Source organism: Diorhabda carinulata, chromosome 3 (assembly GCF_026250575.1).
Source record: "Diorhabda carinulata isolate Delta chromosome 3, icDioCari1.1, whole genome shotgun sequence".
In the NCBI taxonomy this organism is placed as follows: Eukaryota; Metazoa; Arthropoda; class Insecta; order Coleoptera; family Chrysomelidae; genus Diorhabda; species Diorhabda carinulata.
This window is the reverse complement of record NC_079462.1, coordinates 15150179-15163052: the sequence shown is the minus strand read 5'-3', so window position 1 is coordinate 15163052 and position 12874 is coordinate 15150179. Positions and strand designations below refer to the sequence as shown.

The window sequence follows — 12874 nt, the reverse complement described above, 5'->3', positions numbered from 1 at the left end:
ATGATTATTTAACACAATTTATTACTAAATGTTTTTTTACATATTTCAAATGAATTATAGGATTAAAATATTAATTATAATCTAATTGACTAGCTTCAATTAATGATCAAACAATGTATTGCTAATTGTTTATAATATTGCTTTTATTTACTATACAAATCACACGTCGAGCTTAAATCACTCAAAAAAAATTTAAAAAAAATGACTAGAAATCAAATATTCGGATAGGTTTTTTGGTTATAACTTTTACTTGTATAAAAGTAATATAATCATTATACCTCGTATATTAATATGTCGAAATGGATCGATTTATCTAAATAGACGAACCAGCGCCACCTGCTCGATCGTCCGCTCTACTATTTTCAGTCTGAAGAGATTGCTGTTGAAGGAATTTAGCAGCAGCTGGGAAACCTTGTAAATCGAATGTAGGTGGCGTTACTATAGCCGCTCCGACTGCCGCACCTGCAGTTCCCTTTTTTGAAATAAAATTCGCTTTCAATTGAATATGTCACAACGCCCACTATTATTATTACATCATTGCCAGTTCTACCTGTTTATACTAATCGTTGGTGAGAATTGATTTGAAATAATGAAATTTCATATATAAAAAACATGTTTTCCATCAAATTGGAAATATTATTCATAATCGAAATTATATAAAAAAAGTTAAAACGTTAAATTTTAATCCACCTTTTTTATGTATATTTGTTAACATCTGGCAATGCTGTTGAGTTTCAAATTCCACGCCTACCACAATCGGATTAGTACCCACAACATTAAATAACCATAACCATAACCATAAAATATAAATCAGCTGCTACGTTGTCAAATATAAGTTACAATTAATCATACGGGTTATTAGAGTGAGTCGTGAAGTTTTGTTCCTTTCATAAAATATTATTTTTTTTTCAAATTAAAAGAAAAATATAAACAATAAAATTAAATGCACGTGGTTTGTTTAAAAATAGAAAATTTCAATCTCAATTAATATTTTCATCTTTTATATTTGAAGTATATACCTATTTTCATTATTCCAAACATTTGGCAATGTTATGGCAAGTTCTATATTCCACGCCTACCGCAATATTAAATAACCATGGCCACAAAATATAAATCCGAAGCTACGTTTCCAAATATAAATTACAATCAATCATACGGGTCGTTAAAGTGAAATTTGTTCCTTCCATTAAATATTATTTCTATCGAATTTTATGAAAAATATTTAAAAAAAGTATATGCGCGTGATGTATGCAAAAATAGATAATTTAATCTCGATTACTCTTTTCTATTATCATATATTATCAAATATATACCTATTTTCACGTAATTTTCTAAACATCTGGCAATGCTGTTATATTTCAAATTCCATACGCACCCCAATCGGATTATTACTCATGACATTAAATAATCACGACCACAAAATATAAATCAGCTGCTACGTTGCTTAATATAAATTACAATTATAGGAATCGTGAAGTTCTGTTCCGTTCTAGCCTTTTCGATTAATCAGTTTAGTTCACTTACGATTATTTATGAATTTTCATAATTATTTATTTTAATCTGTATTGGGTTAAGTAAGATTAGGATATAATGTCCATGTTGCCAAATGCGCGGATTTTTATAGAATAAATTTCTCGTTTACAGAGTTTGTAGTAAGTTGACCGAATATACTGCAAATTTTACTAAAAAAATGAATTACAAAGTTTTTTTTTAGATAAATAAATATAAAAATACCACACAAGCCTTTATTTCGAATCAACTTCAAACAAATTATGACCGTTGCTGTTTAGAGTCTTGTTCTTTCTCTCTCCCACTCATTACAATTTACATATAAATTTCATAGAAATATGCATGGAATGTTTTGTTTTTTTTTCGAGTTGAATGTTCATTTTCAGGGTTAATAATTAAATTATATTAAAAAATAAATATATAAATGATTTTTTTAAATGAAAATGAAATTTATTTTACCTGTAAATATGAAATTATCCTTTTCATTTCTTCTAGAGCATTGGCTTGCATCAATATATAATTTTTCGCTAATAACAATGTCGCAATTTTCGACAGTTTCCTCACCGAAGGCGAATGAGCGTACGGAATAACAGATCTGAAAAAAAAAACTCATCCTTTCATGATAATTTCGACAACGATTCGATCAAATCACCTCAATTCATCCAAAGCATCATTTAAATCATGCATCCTCCTTCTCTCTCTCGCATTTATATTCAAACGAACCGCTTTTCCTTGTCTATTTTTCCCTTTTGAAGACGAAGCTTGTTGGGAATTTTGTAGCCGAGATTCTTGATATCTACAATTTTTAAAAAAAATGATAAAGTGGTTAATATAAACGTATTATATTAACCTTTGTACTTGATTCGAACATCCGGGATCGGGATTATTTTCATCCGAAGGCGGTCCATGGCTAACTATATTCGGATTGGTTTGGCAACCTTGAAAATAGAAACCTCCCAATCCGACTGTACTTAAAGGTGTACGCCTACCGGGAATTTGTTGATTTTCTTCAGTATTAGGAGGAAATTGTGAAAAATTTACTTGATCTAAAGTAGTTGTACTAGAACCAGCCACTGAGCTACTCTATAAATAATAATAAATAATAAACTTTGTAGCATACGACGACGTATTTTTTCACTTACAGCTGCCTGCCAAGCCCAACTAGGAGGATTACTGCTTCTCAACCATTGAGGATGTTCAACTACGTCGCGCGAGATGGCGTGCATAGTCGATTCATCACCTTCTGAAGATGATTCGCAATCAAATGATTTCATTGTATGAATTTCGTTGAAAATCAAATAATATTAATAAAAAAATTAATATTTTATATTTTCGTTCTTCTAATGAATTTTGTAAGTCATTCCTGACATTTTGGTAGGCTGTAGTAATACTATCACTGAAAATACCCACAAATACTACTTCATAATTAGAAAAAAAAACATTTGAATATCAAAAAATTAATGAAAATTATGATTATGACATATAGATATATAGATATAAATAAGTGTCTTAATATTATGTTAAAATACTCGTAAAAAATAAAAAACGATTAAAAATTTATGTTTCTTACTGTCAAGTAACACTGTATTTTTGTATTAGTATTCAAAAATTCAACCAAAAAACTGTTGTAAGATATTTTATTTATTATTTTCTCATCCTTAATATCTCATCTACATCATGTAGCACGTATATGATGCAGTACCAATGAAAAAAACAAATTATAGCACAAAAAGTGTGATTTCTAACAAAAACTTGCTTAAATGATATGTTTAAATGATAAATCAGTAATTAATTTTTAACAAAAAACTATACATATTCATGTATATTAATCAATTTGTTTGGGTTGAATAAAATAAAGTAGCTGATTTTCCAATAATAACCTCACTTTTCAAACTCTATGTTGAATAATTCGATAATTTGTATGACAATAACTATTCAATATGTTTAATTTAACAATTAAAACAAACTATAAAAGTATTTGTTTTGTTATCAATGAAATATTTGATTGGGTACCTTTCATTTCTCGAAAAACATTTCTGAATTGCACTGAATAATTTCACTACCACAAACTTTCACGCCGGTTGTAAAAAGTTGTTATTAGAATATATATAGAAATATATATAAACTAATACTTAAACTAAGGCCGCAATGGACACTAAACTGGAACTCGCGTTGAAAAATTGACAGATGCGACCCTATGAAAAGAGAATAGCAGGGGTTACAGGACAGTGCGGTAGAAAATGGGGATAAAAAGGAAATAAAAGTTAACATTAAAATTATTTTTATTGGTTTTTGGAAATGTGTTTCCATTATATCGAGAAAACGATTATAAAATATACATAAAATAAAATGTGTATCTTACTATTAGTGTGTTAATTTTTTTTGTTGTTTGATGATTCTAATTCCAAGTGCGATTCTATTGAATCTAGGAAACAGAACACACAACTTTCTTATTATATCAGAGGAAAAATTAATTTGTAACATTAAATTGTTTATGAAATTATCCAAATAAAAAAACGTTTTTATATTTAAACTTAACCTACAAAAATTTCATTACAGTCGCTCTTATAAAAACGTTTTTCATTTCTCTTAATTCCTTATTTAAAACAGTATACCCGCTATTGTAATTTATACGTCAGATTTAGTATACAGAACACCCCTATCAGGGATACTAGAGGACAAAAGAGTAAGCCGTTGCTATAACAACCAGTGTGGAAGATGCACAGTTATTGCTGCTGCCATCTTGTGATACTTTTCAATATACTCACGTGATGATATAATAATAGTATATTATATTATAAGGATTAAAAGTGCATATTTTCTTACGAGCAATATTTGCAGTTGCGAGGCGGAGCGCAACGCAGCCGAGTGAATGCAAAATTGCGAGTAAAAATAGGCACTTTTAGTCCGTATGATATATACTATTTTTTCTCCAACCATGTCAAAATTAAAATAAAGTTAGATTTATTCAAAAATCGTTAATAATTTGGTAATAAATTTGGACACCTATTAATTATAACAGCGATAGCAAGTCGGTAGTCATGGATATCTGGTATTGTTAGTAAATATCGATTGTTAAGTAGACGTCAGCAGACGTACTAATCATATAATTTTTGTAGTAGTTTTTACGCTGCTTTCAAACTGAATCCCGAACACGATGAAAATATAAAGTTCCCTAGTTAGTTTGTTTTACTAAATTTGTAAGAGACAATATTTTTTTCTTCAAATTTCAATTAGAGAGCTCAAATGCAATTACTTTTAGTCCTAGGATTAAAAGTAGCGTTTTTAATTCTAGGATTAAAATTGTTGCTAACCAGCGAGCAAATTTTTGTATGGTAAGGGAATTGATGGCTTTTGCACCTATAAATAGTACAAAAATGTCAACATTTTTTTATAGTTCGGAAAAAAACATGTATATTATATTGATGAAAGTTTCGTTTTAGAAAGTGTTATTCTTATTATTATTTTAAATGTAGAAAAAAAGAAAATTATATGTGTCAGAAGTGGGATTCGAACCCACGCCCACAGAGTGGACCAGAACGCTCATACCTGCGAACAACAGGCAAGGGTTTACCTTGAGTCTGGCGCCTTAGACCGCTCGGCCATCCTGACAACTGATGGCATTATATGACAACAAATATACATAACGTTAAATTTATTTCAACTAAATTCAGCAAAAATATATAAAAATCAATACCATAGATAATGTAAATAAAGGATTTAATAATTTGATTTGCCTAAAGTATTAATTATTTTCCCCCTCACGTTTTTAATATATTTTATTTTCTATGTATACAAAAATACGTATTGCCATCTGGTTGTGGAGAGCTACATTTCTTATTGATTGAGCCTCAAATAATCATTTCTTTTTCTAGCAATTTTATTTTAGCAAAAGTTTTTTTAAGTATAAAATATTTAATGTAAGCTTGATAGAATTCTTCATGAACGAACCATTAGCTTAGACTCTAAATAACCAAGCGTCGCTTTAATTAGTTTCATTTCAAGTAATAACAAATATAAAAAAACTCAAGTATTATAATATTTAATTTATACTATAAATAAACCTATTTCGTAATTTCTTTTCACACATATAGCATCTTAACTTTTGATTATGTTAAAGTATTTGGAATAAAAATGGCGTGACATAATTTTGAGAAAAATGAGAAATATTTCATGCTTTCGCTACTATTATATAGAGGGCGCTTACTACTTCAAATTTGCTATATCATTTAATAAGTAATTTGAAGAATTACACACTTTTAGTATTGAAATTTAATTGAAAAAATACTTTACTTCTCATTTTTAAGACATGCTGTATTATACTTATAAGTAAATTATTGTAATATTACAATAAATAATTTCATTCTATATACGAATATTTATATGGATTTTTCACTGTTGATTAGAATATCAATTTCATTATATTCCATTCAGAAATCATGCATTTTGATGCTTATAAATTATTCTTATAATGTACCCTCGCGGAAAAGTATTTTTATGTCTTTATAATCATATTCAGCGCTGGATAAATACACACAAAGAATCCCTTAAGTGACTTAATTTATTTATTAATTGAGATCGGGATATTAGGTCGCAGAAGAGAACATCCTCATCAGCATCGCTTAAGAACCAGGGCGTAGTCTTTATAGCAACGTTGCCACGCTTAAAATAAAATACTTTAACGATTGTAAATAAGATAATATAATAATATAATTCAGTGGCATGCAACCAATTATACAGCAATTGATATATAAATTACATTACTTATCGAAAATATTAGAATTGTGAGTCATATAGAGTGCGTTATATAAAGCTCTATTATGTACAAAGAAATTTATTCGTCAATTGATATTTATCTGGACACAAGAAAACTCCTAAATATCGGCAATACAAATACATACGTTTGCTTTACTAATAGGTCACAATACATCAACTTGTTCTGATCGTTGAAGTTTATTAATTATACAAATATATAATGTATGGTTACTTAATTATAGAATATTTTAAGTAAATTAAACATTTATATTCAGTTTTTCATTTCAAAATTACTATTTTCAATATTTATAAAAACAATTGTATTTCTGAAGAAGATGTGGCAACTGCGGGAGTAGAAATGTTTTGGAGGCATTTTCATTATTATATTGATCTAGGATTGCTATAGCGAGTGACCGAGCGAATGCATCACGTGACGTTCAGCATCACCACTGATTTTCAAGCTGACTTAGCACGTCGACTACCCCAAATAGACCCTCGCTCTAGCAGTTATTAAGTTTCTTTTGAATCTGTTTCATATACTTATATCTTGTTGTAAGAAGAAAAAATTATATAATTAATGAATTCGAAGGTAAAATAAAAGTGATTTACTAAGATTGTGAATGAGTTAATACCTAAAGTTTCCGGTACCGGGAATCGAACCTGAGCCTCCTGGGTGAAAGCCAGGTATCCTAGCCACTAGACCATACCGGATAATAACTTAGTACAAATTATATACATTGGAAGTGTCATTGTAATTTTTTTGTTCAAAACGATTAAAAAATAATTAAATTTTATAAAAAACCATCAATTAACAGCTTTTGTTGTTTTAGAATACATCCTCAATTCTAGTTATAGTTATAAACAGTAATGGTTAATGACTAAAATTATAAAAAAATTTTTTTTTTACTTTTTGAGTGTTTAGAAACAAGAGAAACGAAAATTTATATTGTGGTAAAAGCTTCTCGAACTTTTCCAAGTTTTCTTCGCTTTTCTAACGTAATTTCTACCTTTCCACTGAACAAAATTTATATTTGTTCAATAAGTTTTCATTTTCTGATTTCAAATTTATATAGAAATTTTTTTCGATCACATTAAATATTTTCAACACAACATTTCCTTTTGAAATCGATTTATAATACTCAAAAGTATTGAAAAGTCGTAATTTTTTTACTGAACCCTTTATTTTCGAAATTTCTTACCTCTATTATTATGTCGTATACCTACTAAGGGCTTAATACAAGATAATTCTTGATTCAATTTTGATTTGGTGGTACATAAATTAACCACAATATTTATGATCCAAAAATAAATGACCTGATTTAATGTGAAAACATATAAATGAGATATTTTACAAATTATAATCACAATGACCTTGGAATGTTTCGTATTTCTTACTAGTGCTGTCTACGTTTAATAGATGGCATTAGGTATACTAAAGTTAAAATGAAAATTTCGTTTATTTTTACAGGGATTTGTAAAATATAATTATTGTTTAGTGTTATATATAACAAAATAGGTAAATACGTCAATTTTTTACACGCCTTGAAAGCAAAATTTTAATGAGAAGTAATTTTAAATTAAGCAACATAAACATTTAAAAAGGTCTACGGAATAAGAATCTAAATGAAAATATGAATAAAATTATGAGTATTTGTATCATATGCAACTGTAAGTAATATTCATAAGATGGCGGTTGTCAATGTACGTCACTTGTGAATAGAAATCAAATTATTTCACGATAAAATGAAAATCATTACTTAAAATACGTTTTGTTATCCATATTTCGTGCTAATTTTCATTCAATATGCTGTTTATCAATTAGTGATTCGAAAGTAGAATGAGAAAGACAATGAAATTCAAGCAACAGACATGAAAGGAACAAGATGGATTGCAACATAAAATCCCTAGATGGTTTCCATGGTTACGCTCCAGGATTGTGACGTCAGACTGTGAATTTTGCCATAAGGTGCAACTCAGTGGTGGGTAGTAGTATTTTAATAATAAAAACAATGAAATGGATTTAAAATACAAATTTTATCATTGATCTAGTGAAAAGCTGTCTTGAATGGACTTTATTCCGTAGATAGAATACATAGACCACTTTTTTAGCATCAAAATTATATACGTGATGAAGATTTTAGTTCTTTTTACTCATATAAACTAACTTGGAAAATTCACTAACTAGATTTCGTCAAACAATAAAAAAATCATGAAAATCTCAAATTTTATAAAGCTAATATGACTAGAAGAAAATGAAATTTGAATAAATGCTTTAATTATGAAATTAAAAGGTTTATTTAAAGTCCAATATTTTAAAATTAAATTAAAAATCTCTAATTATACCCCCATAGAACCAAAAAACAAACATTAATTATTATAACTTTTAAATATTTGATCCTGAATCCGACCCTGTCTAGTTGTTGGGCATGCCTTCACTGCGTGATCGACGCCGCCACTAATTTCAAATTTAATATCTAACTTTAAAAATTATTACTAAAATGTACCACGTGGTTACAATTTTCCTCATAATATAATTAATTAAAAATCATTTTCTAGGTGAAATAAAGGTTTCCCTACTACCTAATTTTATTTACTCAATCTCAAAAAGTCACCTTAGGGGCCATCCATAAAGTACGTCACACGTTAATGGGGAGGGAGGGTATCACCGAAGTGTGACATCATGTGACAAGGGGCATGGGGGGGTCAATAGTTTTGTACGTCACATGTTGAAATTTAAAATACAAAAACGCAAAGTTTGGATGTGAATTGAAAATTTAAAAAATTTTATGAAATGTTGGACTTTATGTTGATTTTATTAGATTATTATTTAATAAAAATAAGTAAAAAATGGAAATAGCTGTTTTCTCTCGATTATTTTTAAATACATACATAAATTTAAAAAATGTGTGACGTCACATCAGGAGGGGGGGTTATAAAAATGTGACAACCTGTGACTAGGACGGGGGGAGGGGTTCAAAAGTCCTAAATTTCGTGTGACGTACTTTATGGATGGCCCCTTAACTGGCTGTTAAGAACATCGTTTAGTGTCGTTTAACTACTGTTTTTAATTAGACAGTAGTTAAATGCCTTTCTAAGCCAAATTCCTTAGTGAGATAGGGAGCATTAAAGACAACGGATGTGAAATTTCGAAATAAGTCGAGACCCAGCAACCGGATTAACGGCGTTTGTAAAATAGGAGGATAGCGCTCAGTCGATAAACATCGGAAACAGGAATAGAATGCGGAAATTAAAAGTGTTTACGAATCCATAAGGACTTTGAAAAGGGATTTTGCGAGAAGAGCATGTAAAATATTTGAAATGTATATAAGGATGATGAACTAATATTTAATTAAATCGTTTCAAATAATATATTCCATATTTTATTAATAAAATCAAGTTTATCCCTTTATTAATTCCATTTTTTGAAAAGAATAATTATGATTTCTTTTCATGTAATAAAATCCAAATATTAACAAATCATATTTAATATTGATCACTTACCGCTTAATAATGATATTTGTCAATTTTGTTGGATGCCCAACAACTTTCGTCAGACTTCATAAAAAATATTTATAGATTCATTGGAATTGTTCCTTCCCACGGAAATCTTTAGTAAAAAGCGAAAAATTTATTCGTTCTGAGGAGAACCCAGAGTCAGTGTTGCCACAATTTAAAAGCTAAATGTAAAAATTGAACCAGAAAATGTACTAGATTGTACCAACTTCAAACAAATTTAATAAAATTATAGAAACATGTATAAACGTAAGTTTTAATTAAATTTTTTTTTCCAAAAATGTTACAGACTGTGTTAATTATTATTTTAATGATGAAAAATTTATATAGTTTACCGATAAAATTAGCAATACAGTAAAAAAATCTCACGATCTAAATATAAATCAACTTTGCTCTATTTTCTAATTATTGTTACAATCTAGTAGAATTTTCTAGTTTATTTTATTAAACGAAAATATAAAATAACGGGGAACGCTTGGGAACGCAAAGAAAATATATTAGAATAAAATATATATGTACTAACGTATAAATTACACTTAGTTGTACTAGAATTGTACTAACTCTGGCAACACTGCCCAGAGTGCGAACATCATCTACCTAAGTAGTACTACAAACGTTCTGTCACATAACTATTAGGTGTATGATACAAACGCCATCTATAGTTACCGTATACAATCAATTGATGTTATCAAAGTTGTGAAATATTTTCTATTAATAAATTAATGAATTCGATAAATTCGGAATGAAATTTTGTAAAATATAGATATAAAAAGTGTTTGTTAGAAAAAAACCTCCCCGGCGGGGAATCGAACCCCGGTCTCCCGCGTGACAGGCGGGGATACTGACCACTATACTACCGAGGATTGATTTGTCTAAATACTTTCGTAAAATACTTTTGTATTTAGTAAAATTCTTATTCTATTATTTTTAAATTCATTTTAGTACCAATAAAAGTGTAAAAATAAATACCCATATATTCTAACCTTCAATTATTCAAATTTTTCCAGTAATTATTTTCCCTAAAACGTATAAAATATAATATTGAAATTGCGTACATTAAAGTCAAACACCAATCATCTAATTGGTGAGCAAAAACGTATTTTATTGAGTTATTGAAATGAATGCACCACGCTTTTTATTCGCACTTTAAAATGAGAATTAATGGATATGACCTACAGGTTCCAGCAAAAGTTAGTATCCATACTCAGTTTTTTTGAACTTATTGTGAGGAATGATACTGTTAATCAGTATGTTGACAATAATTTCCAAGTTATAATACTGACTCAAATTTTCATTTCCAATTATATTATACGTAATTAATGTTTATTTAAAATATTACTTTCTTATTTGTGTTTGGATTGATTGAAACGCCCGATTGTAAATCAGGCTGACAAAAATTGTTATTAGACTCATTTTAGTTAAACCTCCCCACGGAAATCTTTAGTAAAAGGCGAAAGATTTAAACGATTTGAGGAGATCTCAGAGTAATTAAAACAACACGCAATAATCTCGTATCAAGAAACTTTGTAACGAAGCTGAATAACGTGCGTAACGGTCGCCATCTATCGACATTTGTAACAACCCATCTGCAATAATGGTAACTGTAGGGGTTTATTAATCTTCATCTCGGACTAGGATGTAGATGATTAAGACAGTTCCGTTTAATGATGTATAGTTTTAGAAGCTTAGTTTTATAAATTTTTGTATGTTATTATATTTTGATATTAGTTAACTACACAATTTGTTATATTTGCGTCGACTACAATCTACACACAACTCTAATATCTTGAAATTATTGTTTAATTCTTGTTGGTATTATCTATTAATATACAATATAAACACAATCAGCATTGTGAAATTTATCTTTAACCAGTACCCTGTATTTATATTGGCGCGAAAGGGTGTGGAAAATGGAAACTAGAAATACTGGAATGGGTTGCCAGGACGACCGCACTGGATTTCGTTCCTGCCTGGAGCACCGATCAAGGTTACCGAGACAACCCACACCGTTGCCGGCTTTGAAATATCGACAATTGTTTTTTATTACTTATCAGTTGAAAACATGGATATAAACTCCTAAATGAGCAGATTGATGATAAGTATCACTGTAAAAAAGAATGAAGCATATTTGTGGAATAAAATGATAATATATATTTGTGAGACTAAAATGATGTTAAAGCTAAATATTTAAATCTACAAGCTTTGGATTTATGACGTATCACTAAACTAACAGATGGTAATATTCATTAATAAGTCGCCTTTTATCATCAAAAATTAGTTATTAAAACAGGTGAAAATAATAAAATTTTGATATATTTAGGATTCTATATGTATTTCGACCGGTTTTAAAACCTAATTGAATAATTTTTATATATTTACGTAACAAACTCAAATTATAGAGATGGAAAATATACCCGAACGATGTAATACAGTTTAAAATTTTTAAAATAATAACTAACCCTATTCCAATCAATTTCCATGGACATTAAAATCCGAATTACGTTTTTATGTACATATCTCGAATCCATCGGAGCGCAACCCTTTCATCGATTAAAAATATCATTTTTTTGGAATTAATATGTGCTGTTTGAGCGAGGGTGTAAAAAAATTCCATTTTATATTGTACCTATATATACATGAAGTGAGTCTAGACATATTCGTTCACCGGACGTATAATCTTAATCGATATGATGTCTCTTGACGCATATACTAATTGTAATATTAATTACTAACCAATATAAATAAAATTCATATTTTTAGTTATAAAATCGTATTCTAACGTTGAATATATAATATAACAATAATTTGTATTATTGTTGACAAACATTTCATTGACAATATAAGTATATAATCATAAATATAGTAAGTCATTCATCAAAAATAATATATAATCTTCTTTATCGACGTTATGTAGCATTTACAAACTATGTGAAATGTGAGAACTGAGTGTGAACTAAGTGAAATGTTGATAACTAGTTACATTTACAGTTTTCATTACATTAACTCGTTGGGACTATCGCTGATAGGTGGCGTACCTTACGCCGCTCTCGTGTTCAAGTTGGAATATATATAAAGTACAGCATAGATGTCTGTCTAA

At 28.8% G+C, this 12874-nt stretch overlaps 1 protein-coding gene and 5 non-coding genes across 8 annotated transcripts; all 6 read right to left on the bottom strand.

Moving 5' to 3' along the window:
* Positions 1–3: 3 nt before the first annotated feature.
* On the bottom strand, positions 4–3686 carry LOC130891213 (class E basic helix-loop-helix protein 22). 3 transcript variants are annotated; one of them, XM_057795817.1, is made up of 6 exons: positions 3523–3686; positions 2652–2905; positions 2360–2592; positions 2162–2305; positions 1969–2104; positions 4–472 (listed from the first exon to the last, which is right to left on the bottom strand). In XM_057795817.1, exons 2-6 carry the CDS (start codon positions 2781–2783, stop codon positions 314–316), a joined length of 804 nt encoding a protein of 267 aa, XP_057651800.1. In that variant the 5' UTR covers positions 2784–2905; positions 3523–3686; the 3' UTR covers positions 4–313. The 3 variants fall into 3 exon arrangements, with proteins under 3 accessions (XP_057651800.1, XP_057651802.1, XP_057651801.1); XM_057795819.1 differs by having other exon boundaries at positions 4–462; XM_057795818.1 differs by having other exon boundaries at positions 2652–2752.
* Positions 3687–5004: 1318 nt separating this feature from the next.
* Trnal-caa (transfer RNA leucine (anticodon CAA)) lies at positions 5005–5121 on the bottom strand. Its single transcript has 2 exons — positions 5084–5121; positions 5005–5049 (listed from the first exon to the last, which is right to left on the bottom strand). It is a non-coding gene; the product is annotated as a tRNA-Leu (tRNA).
* Positions 5122–6903: 1782 nt separating this feature from the next.
* Trnae-uuc (transfer RNA glutamic acid (anticodon UUC)) lies at positions 6904–6975 on the bottom strand. Its single transcript has one exon. It is a non-coding gene; the product is annotated as a tRNA-Glu (tRNA).
* A 2824-nt stretch (positions 6976–9799) lies between these two features.
* Positions 9800–9921, bottom strand: LOC130892115 (U5 spliceosomal RNA). The gene has a single exon (XR_009058994.1). It is a non-coding gene; the product is annotated as a U5 spliceosomal RNA (small nuclear RNA).
* A 647-nt stretch (positions 9922–10568) lies between these two features.
* Trnad-guc (transfer RNA aspartic acid (anticodon GUC)) lies at positions 10569–10640 on the bottom strand. The gene has a single exon. It is a non-coding gene; the product is annotated as a tRNA-Asp (tRNA).
* Positions 10641–11145: 505 nt separating this feature from the next.
* Positions 11146–11265, bottom strand: LOC130892113 (U5 spliceosomal RNA). The gene has a single exon (XR_009058992.1). It is a non-coding gene; the product is annotated as a U5 spliceosomal RNA (small nuclear RNA).
* Between the last annotated feature and the right edge of the window lie 1609 nt (positions 11266–12874).

Coding starts and splice junctions, on each gene's coding strand:
- LOC130891213 (XM_057795817.1), bottom strand. CDS start 2,783: ATGAAATCATTTGATTGCGAATCATCTTCAGAAGGTGATGAATCGACT. Junction 2,593..2,651: donor GTTGGGCTTGGCAGGCAGCT/GTAAGTGAAAAA, acceptor TATTATTTATAG/AGTAGCTCAGTGGCTGGTTC. Junction 473..1,968: donor GGATAATTTCATATTTACAG/GTAAAATAAATT, acceptor ATTTCAAAAAAG/GGAACTGCAGGTGCGGCAGT.